We start from the raw sequence: 9,790 nt of genomic DNA, 5'->3' as shown, positions 1-9,790 counted from the left end.
TTGAAACTATACTTTTAACCCTAACTTTTAATGCCTGTTATTATTTGTCTCAGCTTATATTTGTACAAACTGGGGATTGCGCCACAGATCCAGGACCTGCTGGGGAAAGTCGACTTTACAGGTAAAAACTGTAGAAACTGGGTTCTGCTGAAAGCAAGCCTTAGAAAACGTTAAAAAGAAAAAATGAATAATAAACTATTACTACTTCCCTGAAGGTCAGAAGCTGCATTTGGCTGTTTTACATTTTAATGTGTATACACGCATCATAACATTAGGGCATGCACATCTTTGAATGTTTATATTGGGAAATATTTGGAGTGAAATAAATCTAAATCGTGAGGACTTTAAAGCATCGTTGTTTTAAACTTATTTAAACAGCTTGTTACTGTTTACTGCAAGTTAAGGATTTTTTTTTCTCATTTTGAATTAGTTTCCTTCTCTGAACATTTATTGTAAACGTTCTTAAGTTCCCTTCACATCTATTTCTAAAGTGTTTATCTTGTCTCTGTGTAGCAAACAATTATCAACAATAATATGTATATAACTGTTTGATAACTTGTGGCCACAAACAGTAAAACCACCTATTAATTATCTAAGTATATATTGTTGCTGAAAGAATTGCTAAATGTAAAAGTGATCCTCAGAATGTGAAAAGTATTTGTTCTTCTAAAGATGGCATGAAATATGTTAGCATCTGTTGTGTGAAGGAATATTTACAGTACAGTTAACCTCATGCTTAAGAGAATAATAGGTGACAGCAAGGCCACTGTAGCTCAATAACCCCTTATTATATCTGCTGGAATTAGAGTATTAGAGTATTTGGATCACAGTTCAGGAAAGATTTCAGGCTGTTTGGTTAATCTAATATTTAAAGCAGTTCTGGAAGCAGAAAAAGGTGCCTAAGCTGGTTCTAGCACATTTTACCTTGCAAGGTAATAAACACTTTCCACATCTATGGGTACTGATCAGGGTTTTAATTTAGATCTTGAACTTTAATTCACAGACACTCTTAGGAAATAAATAACAGATCCTTATTTCCTTGATAATCCATAGTACTCCAGTACAACAGTTAAAAGAAAATGAAATGACCCTACAAAGTTAACATTGACCTTATCGTGCTATACAGTTCATTTTGATTTTCTGTTCTCCAGAGGAGGAGATCAGTAACATGAGGAGGGAACTGGAGAAGTATGGGATTCAGATGCCAGCTTTCAGTAAAATCGGAGGCATCCTGACCAATGAGCTCTCTGTGGATGAAGCCGCTTGTGAGTTCTGATGTTTGGGGAGGATTAAATTGGATAATCAACAGCCTTTTTTTCTGGCACTAACCAGCTTATATCCACATCTGTTGTAGTACACGCTGCAGTAATCGCCATCAATGAGGCAGTTGAAAGAGGCCAGGCTTCTGTGACAATGGGAGCCTTGAAAAATCCTAATGCAATGTTGAGAAACATGCAGGAAATTCTGGCCCAAGACTACCAGGATACACTGAGGAAGGCTAAGGCTCGGAAGAGGGACCAGTCATCAGGAAGGGTGAGAAGACTAAACCTGTAGCTCCTTTGCATTTTTAGAATTGATGAATTGTATGTTGCGGCAAAAGGATGTTAATATTTAGGAAGAAACTTGAAAAATAGGCCTGTCTGGGGACTTAACAGACAGTTTTTGTGAATGCTTTTGTACGACATATCTGTAGCTGTGATCTGCTGCTGTTATAGTAGAAACAGATTTCCTCCAGAGACCCCCCCCTTCCCCACACACACAAACAAGTGTTAACCTTTGCAACTAATTACAGGAATTTATAAAGAAGTGGAACATTACTGATCCCTTGTTGCTTTACTTTGAATTGACAACATTGCTTGATACCAGATGACAAGGTCTGTGGCCAACCCGTCAGTTTTTTATCCTAAAGTAATTAAGTCTTAAAACAGACTAAAAAATAAAGGTAATATTTATTTAATTCGAACAAATGGGTCACTTTTAATTAAGACTTAACTAAAGTAGTTTTTCACTCCCCACTCTCTGCAAGCACATTCCAGTCATTGCATGGTCAGCTGTATTTCCCAGACTTTAGACGTCCTCTCTTACTCCCTTGTCTCTCCTCCCACACTCTTTGTAAATATTGTGAAAACAGTAACTTTCCCCTTTCTTCCCATCTGAAAAATGTAAACCAATGCAACAACACAACAACTATGAAATATGAAACAACTATATTGTGAATGTTAATCAGAATACATGTGTATTTTTGTTTTGTAGCGATCATCGGTTGCTACAGAAGAAAGGGATGTTTATGAGGAGCTACTGACTCAGCAGGAAATCCAGAGCTGCATTGATCAAGTCAACAGTGAGGATGAGCACACATGACGAGCTCATGATCTTTTCTCCCTAAGCACTCATTACTCTTATTTATTTATTTTTTTCTATTTAAATGCTAGAAAGTTGTATTAGATGATCCTGTGTTCTGCATAAGTAAGTTGAGCATCACTAAGTGTTGTCTTCAGCCCAGGCAGCAGTACGGAAAGTGAATGAAGCCGTGTTGGTCCAAGACAAAGCTGCTTTGCTGGCTGCTCTCAGACTTGAAGATCTGTCACTGCTTGGTGTCCAGGAGGCAAATGGTTCCTGGTACCTGGAACATTTTACAACCTACATCCAACAAAAATCAAAGGTACAATACCTCTGGGATCCTTTAATCAAATGGCTGCACTTTGAACTTTCTGAAATCAGAAACCCTGAGGTTTTATTTCGGACCAAGACTAGGAAATTAAATCTAAAAATTCAATGCCCAACTCCACCCTGATACTGACCTGATGGTGCGCTCCTCTCCCCTTCCCTCTGACCTGAAATGGCAGACAGAGAGCAGGGGTGTGAAAGAACCCCAAATCTGCAGTACTTATGCCTACTAAAATCTGATGCTGATTCGTGTAGTTATAGGGTATTTAAACAGGAGGGAGGTGTGAGGTGGCACCAGCATGGTGGGTGGGTGCAGGCAGAAGAGCTGAAACTGTTTGAATAAACCCCCATCTAGATGCCAAGATGTGTTCCCACCATCAGTCATTAGAATGCCGAATAAACCCTTTTTGAAAGTTAATGAAACATTTGTTGGACTTAAACTCTTGCTGAGGTACAAACCTTGAACTAGCCTAACAAATGCTGAAAGATTTATGTTTATTGTTGTGTTGTTTGGACCCACAGGATGGAGGGAGGTCGGTGGTGCTGGACAAAGAGGAGATCCACAGAATTGTCAGCTCCTGTAATGATTTTGCTGAGGCAGAGAAACGAAGTGAGTCCAGTTTTTAATCCAAATAAGACGCCTTCTTAATTACTCCACTCACAGGGATCTTTTACTGAGTTTCACTCTATCCACTATAGTCAGAAGATTTTTTTAAGGTGTATTAAAATACCTAAATGTTTTCCATTCTATTTTCTTTATCAGATTTAATGTTCAGCACTATTGGGACTAACTTATTATTAAGTAACGCGTTACAGTACCTATGTTACTTTCTAGTAACTAGCCCTGTAACTAATTAGTTTGGAAAAGTCAGTCATTACTATGTATTAAAGAGATTTATTTATTACTTACTGTGTATGAATAAGTACTACAGCATCCTGGTGGAAGCACACGTGTAACAATGTGCACTTGTAGGTGCACGTGGTGCACACAACTATGCTTAACTTCATAATGAACACAGAGGAGAGACGATGGTGCAGAGCCACTGATTCAGTGACGGCATTCCTACAAAAAAAGTGCTCACTGAAGGCGTCATATTGATGTGATTTGCTCGTAATGTGCAGAAACAAAGACTTTATTGTTGATCAGGAGCTGGAATTTCAAGAAGCTCCTCACATCATCATAACATTGACTGACAGCAGCTGCCTTTATTCAACACTTGGTTTTTACCATCTCAGGGCTATAAGGATTTTACCTCCATGGTTTACGTTTTCTAATGCTAAAGTCCTGAGACATACAGTATTGCTAGTTTTTTTTTTTCTGGATTAGTGTAACTGCTGTTTAATTCTATTGTGATGTATGTATTTTAATTTAAATTGCTTTTGAGTTTCATAGCTATTTTATAGACAATTGAAGGCTGTAAATGTGCAAAAAAATATATTGATGCCAAAACATAATTTTTGTATTGTTATACACAAGAAACATTATCACATCTACATAATCATATTCAACTCACTTATGAAATCACCAAGATGGTGCAGATTTTCGATGTTGTTGTGTGGACCGTTAAATTAATTACTTAGTTTATTAATTAATAAACTAACACCTTACATTCCATAATTCAACCACCAGTTGTATTTAAAATTCCAATAACAGGAGGGTTTTCCAAATTCTTCGACATCAGATCATATAGTAACTTCATAGTTACTTTGGCAAGTAACTACTTACTTTCACTAACAGTTTAACTAGTAACAATAACTAGTTACCTCTTTTAAGTAACTTGCTCAACACTGATGTTAAGACAATAAGACGGGGGTCCAAGTCATTTTATTTGGAAGATAACATTTGTACTGTAACTGTTTTATGACCAGAACTTGAGGCAGTTGCACGGATCAACACATCCATTCGTCTGGGAAACGCTGCAGAGACGGTGGAGGAGCTGCTGAATCCTGAGGCTCAGCTGCCAATTGTCTACCAAAATGCTGCCAACCTGTATCAAGCTGAGCTGTTCAGTTTGCAGCTTCAAGGAGGACGGGTAAGACTACCAGCTTAGCTTTACAGCTCTATAGACACAAATCTGCTCAAATTACCTTAAAGCAACAAATGTTTGTCATGTTATGATGTATTGCTCAGTGTATTTAAAACATATTCTACTGGTTTTGATTCATTACTTGATGTTTAATAGTCAGGACTGAGCCATGAGGAGCTCAGCGTAGCTGTGGAGATGCTGTCGGCTGTCGCCGTTCTGAACGAAGTGCTGGACACGAAAGACACACAAGCTGTTATTGAACAGCTAACGGACTCTCCTCTGGGTTTTACAAACATAGAGCATGACAGCCTCAACAGGTAAACTTTAAGAAGCTAACTTAATGAGGGAAATTATTAGTACATTTATTAGGTTCTTCAATAACAACAGTCGGACCAGTGTCACAGCACAGGTCTGTGCTGCTGTTATTTTGGAGAACAGTAGAAAGTTGCAAACCTCATGGTATGATGTCAGGCTTCCCACACAGACTGGAACTGTGTTGAATTTGAGTCGTTAATAAAGTAAAGAATATTGTATATATGGAAATATAAAGACAAGACGAGGGGAAAAAAACAAAACAAAACAAAAAAACATTTGTCCATATTCTGCCCAACCACCTGCCACAAACAAGAAAGGAAAAACAACTGATAAATCTTTGACTTGGATTTTTTTTAAAGTAGGGAATTCTGTTGAATGTTTAGGAGCCTTCTAAAGCTTACATTTTTTTTATGAATATGATTCAGGATTTTTTTTGAACTCTTTATAATCCTTTTTTAGGTATGCTGACATGCTTATTGAAGAGCGAGCTGAAACTCTTTCCAAGAGCCAAGAGTTTCTCACTTGGAACGATGTTCAGAAATGTATTGACATGGTCAACGTTCAGGTCCAAGAGGAGCACGAACGTAAGAAACTTTGTTTCTGGTCCACAAAATCGCAGCTTTCTTTCGCCTTTTGTTAAAAATAACCTCTCAGTGTTAAAAAATTTTTTAAATACCGAAGGTTCAATGCAGCAGATGCAGGAAGAGGCTTCAAATAAAAATGATTAAATCATAGATGTAATTTAATTTCGACTGAGTTGTTGTTTTTTTTTGTCAATCTGCAGGTATCATAGCTATTGCAGAGATCAATGAGGCCCTAAACTCAGGAGATCACCAGCAGACCCTCGCTGCTCTGCTCCTCCCTACAGCCAAGCTGACGGGAGTAAACCCAGCCATAGCAAAGCACTACCATGACACACTTCATCACATCAAACAGCTTCTCTGCCAGGTTTGTCACAATCATCATCATCAATATATATTTTTATTTTTTTTGTAATTTTTTTGGAAAAATACATTTAAAGTGTCCATGAAATCATTTTTTTAAGCTTAAATCATTGCTCATTGTTTTAAAACAGTTTTTACTGTTTTTGAAATTGTTTTATTAATACAGTAGGTTGTATACATCCACATTTTTTATTCACCTATTATTGAAAACACATTTTTACAAAAGAATGGATCTAGAAAGTATAGAAGTGCATGTTTGTTCAGGCCAAATAATATTAGTCCAAGTGAAAACTTTGACAAAAATGCTGATTAATGCAGGATTGTTGGTTACCAGCTCTATTCCAGTTAAAATAGTGTCTCCACTGCACAAACCTTGTCAGAACCCCTGGTAGCGTTAAGGGGTAGTTTTCCACTTCAGGAATCAGAGTCGAATTAAACCGAGAAAATAATCCTGGAATCGATGTAGAACCTTGGATTATTAATTTAATAACCCTCTGGGATCATTAAAGTATTTTTTGCAGCAGGTATTCTAAACTTTGTCTTACTGGATGAATATCAGCCATCCTCCAGTGTGTATTGCCCTGCAGGTCATGTTTTCTGTTTACTTAAACACAGTATTTACACTCAGCTACCGGTGCTTAAAATCAAAGTCTTACAGAGTTGGTAATCGATTAGATTACCAGTCTCACAACCTTGGTGGAAATGCTTAAATTCTACTTAAAGAATCTCCAAGGAAAGGAAAGTGAATTTTAAGAGTTTAACCAGTAAATTTTGAACAGCGTAGGGCATTCATATGCTGGGATTCATTGTTTAATGCTTTCACATCTACCAGGATTGATTATCTCATTTCATGTTGAACGGGGCAGATTTGTGCATATATGAAGGCTGGAATTGCCATTTTATTGTTTAGGAGACAACAAACACAGATATCTCATGAGCAATTTTTTGGGAGATGCCAAAGATGTGGACACTTTCTCTGTTCTCTTCTTTCCCTCTTGAGTCCTAACTCTGTCTCCCACCTCATGGAGCTCAGTGACTTCAATGTTTGGCCCTTCTATTCAGCTTTAACCTCCCCAACAACTTAATTTCAGAGGGTTAAGTATTGGCAGAAATGTTCGCTCAAATTTGTCTTTGATTAACGTAGCATCACTTAGTAGTCTGACACAAGATTGGCATATCAAACATATAAAATATTGATATTATTGTGTCTATTTTAATCCAATTTGTGGTTTTCTCTATTGTTGTAAATGTTTTTAGTACATTTCCTGTCATTGAGTTTCCAAGGTGTTCATAAGCCTATCAGATAAACTCACGAACATCATCAAAATATTTAAAACCCAGAAGCCTCCCCTTTCTTCTCTTTTGTGCTGCAATAGTCAAAGATATAGTCTCTTTTTTTTTCCGTCTAGTGCATAAATGTTCAGTCTCATACTGCAGGCATTTCAAAGTCTCCTGTTAAAGGGGATAAATTGTAGCTCAGAGTCGGCTGCTGTGGAAAGGAGCATGCAGAGGAAAGGATCCAGGCAACTGTGGAAACAGCAGAGACAAACCGCTAATCTATAGTATCCATACAGTGTGTCATCGCCACTATGAAACAGGCGAATGTAGTGGGCTGTATGCAGGATACAACTGGGGAGAAAACACACCACGAAGTTGATAAAAACCAGAGTGCTCACTCTGATGAACAATTTCCAGTCACAGGAACTTTGTTCCAGGTGATAAACCACGGCCATGTGGGTGTAAATACAAACCATGCAGGGTAGCAGGAAGCCCAGAAAAACTAGCACCAGCCTGAACGGCACCAGCAGAGAATGAGAAGGTTCATCTAGTGGAAGTACATCATGGCATGTTGTGATGTCTAGCTTTGTGATATGGAAGCTCTGCCTGACCAGGAGCTCAGGAACAATAGCGGCTCCATAGAGAAACCACACGACCAGGCACATCCACACCGCCAGGCTGGTTTTAGCCAGCCGTCTGTAAAGAAACGGCTTGACCACAGCCAGGTAGCGCTTCAAGCTGATGCAGGCTATAGTCTGAGCAGAGCAGTAAACATTTCCATGAAATAAAGCCGTGATAAGTCTGCAAGAGATTTCACCAAATACCCAGTCGTTTGCGTTTAGGTGGTAGTGAACGCGTAGAGCAAGAGACAGCACCAGGAGCAGGTCCGACAGCGCCAGGTTCAAGTAAAGAACGACAGTGGAGATGGTCTTTGAAGTGAGTCTGACTCTGAGGAAAGCCAGAATGTAGGTGTTGGAGGGGATGCCCACCAGGATGGTTAGGATGTATGATAAAGGTATAACCCAAGTGCTGAGGACCCCTGTGGTATAAACCGTCACTGGGCCCTCAGGGTCCACATCCAGGTGAGGGTCAGTGTTTGCATGGAAAGGGTCAGGCAGCTGGACTGTGTAATTAGATTTATTTAAGGAACCCCTCATACTTTTTGGTGGAGCAGTCTTTGTTCCATTTCCTGTAAAAACAAATAAAAATACAATGAAATAATAAATAGAAAGGAAAAAAAGAAATGAGTAAATAAAAAGAATACAATTGATTTATTATTCATTTGTTAAAAGCATCTAAAATTTCAAAGAGTTTTTTTTCTACTCATCATTCTGTTAGTTTTTTAATTCAATAGCTTAGATAATTGAAGTAAAGCCAAAAATTATTTAGATTTCCACACCTAGCAGATTTAGATGCAACTTTATTTTTTTAAAGTTTATTTTCAGATTGGAAATATGAAAAGAATCGTTCAAAAGGTTCTTGGACCATGTTAAATTAATGTTAATTTCTCAAAAAGATATATACATGCTTACATTTTCTTTAAAAACCGAAAACCCATTATCTATAGCCTCTCAAATAATTACTACAATAACTTAAAACTGAATGCTTAAAGCACAGTTTAGTTTGCAGCTGTAGTTAAGCTGTTATGAATTCAAGCTGTTTGCGAGTGTTGTTGTGATTAATTTTTTTCTTGTGAGGAGTCTTTGAAGTTGGAAGGTCTCTTATCCATTACTCTAATTTTCAATTGGTTCCACTGGCCTTGTCTAAAAAAAATTACTTACAGTATGTATCCAATCTTTAGTAACTCGGTTTAACATCGATGGCATCAAAATAAAACTACCAGAGGTTTAACAAGAATTTTTCCATGATTTTCTTCCCTTTGTGAAAACTTTTTGTAGTCCTTTAGGGAACAATAACTTTTAATCAACTTACCAAGCTGACTAGTCTGTGCTGCCATTAAACAAAATATAAGTCCTCTCAGAAAGTTAGCCATGTCCCTTTCAGGCTGATTTCCCAGGTTCCCCAAAGCGTCCGTTTTCAGTCCTCTTGGTCGTAGGCCTCTGCAGCAGCTCCCCACTGGTGAGATTTGTCCTTTTGCATCTCTGCAGCGTAAATAGCGGCGTTGGTGGTTGTTTTTTGCCCGAGCTCTTGGTTTGTAAATGTGGGATCCTTGTCTGTGTGTGGAGCTGTGATCCAGTTTCCTGCTCAGGCTTGAACACTGAATTCCCTTCTGCCTGAGTCAGTAATTCCCCTTTGACTCACTGCGGAGAGGAGGGGCTGTGCACTGGTCCATCAGCATCCGGGACATGTAAACAAACGCTTTTTTATTTTTATTAGCTTTTTCTTAGTTTTGTTCATTACAAGATATTTTCTTCTTTTTTACCTTTAAAAATGGTTGTATGCTGTAGCTTGATTGATAATAAAATTATGTTTTTGTGTTTTTTTTTTTTTTTTGTCATCTAAAAGCGAGATTTAACAATTTCCAGTTAGATTAGATGTAGCACTCAATGCAAACTGATGAATTAAATGAGCTTTTACTGATCTCTATCTCTTAGCTTT

General features: G+C 37.9%; 2 protein-coding genes across 2 annotated transcripts in view; one reads left to right on the top strand and one right to left on the bottom strand.

Moving 5' to 3' along the window:
- iqgap2 (IQ motif containing GTPase activating protein 2) overlaps window positions 1-9,790 on the top strand; it is a 65,269-nt gene that overhangs the window by 28,012 nt on the left and 27,467 nt on the right. Inside the window, exons 6-15 of the mRNA XM_038291816.1 lie at window positions 54-121; window positions 1,152-1,265; window positions 1,355-1,533; window positions 2,254-2,341; window positions 2,499-2,662; window positions 3,190-3,277; window positions 4,537-4,700; window positions 4,851-5,011; window positions 5,469-5,593; window positions 5,794-5,957. Of these exons, the coding sequence (XP_038147744.1) occupies window positions 54-121; window positions 1,152-1,265; window positions 1,355-1,533; window positions 2,254-2,341; window positions 2,499-2,662; window positions 3,190-3,277; window positions 4,537-4,700; window positions 4,851-5,011; window positions 5,469-5,593; window positions 5,794-5,957 (1,315 nt within the window). The remainder of the gene's footprint in view (window positions 1-53; window positions 122-1,151; window positions 1,266-1,354; window positions 1,534-2,253; window positions 2,342-2,498; window positions 2,663-3,189; window positions 3,278-4,536; window positions 4,701-4,850; window positions 5,012-5,468; window positions 5,594-5,793; window positions 5,958-9,790) is intronic.
- On the bottom strand, window positions 5,446-9,481 carry f2rl2 (coagulation factor II (thrombin) receptor-like 2). Its single transcript, XM_038291818.1, has 2 exons — window positions 9,164-9,481; window positions 5,446-8,420 (listed from the first exon to the last, which is right to left on the bottom strand). Exons 1-2 carry the CDS (start codon window positions 9,222-9,224, stop codon window positions 7,396-7,398), a joined length of 1,086 nt encoding a protein of 361 aa, XP_038147746.1. The 5' UTR covers window positions 9,225-9,481; the 3' UTR covers window positions 5,446-7,395.

This window comes from Cyprinodon tularosa, unplaced genomic scaffold (assembly GCF_016077235.1).
Source record: "Cyprinodon tularosa strain WSP-4 unplaced genomic scaffold, ASM1607723v1 ctg300, whole genome shotgun sequence".
Lineage (NCBI taxonomy): Eukaryota > Metazoa > Chordata > Actinopteri > Cyprinodontiformes > Cyprinodontidae > Cyprinodon > Cyprinodon tularosa.
This window is presented reverse-complemented; position numbering and strand designations above follow the sequence as displayed.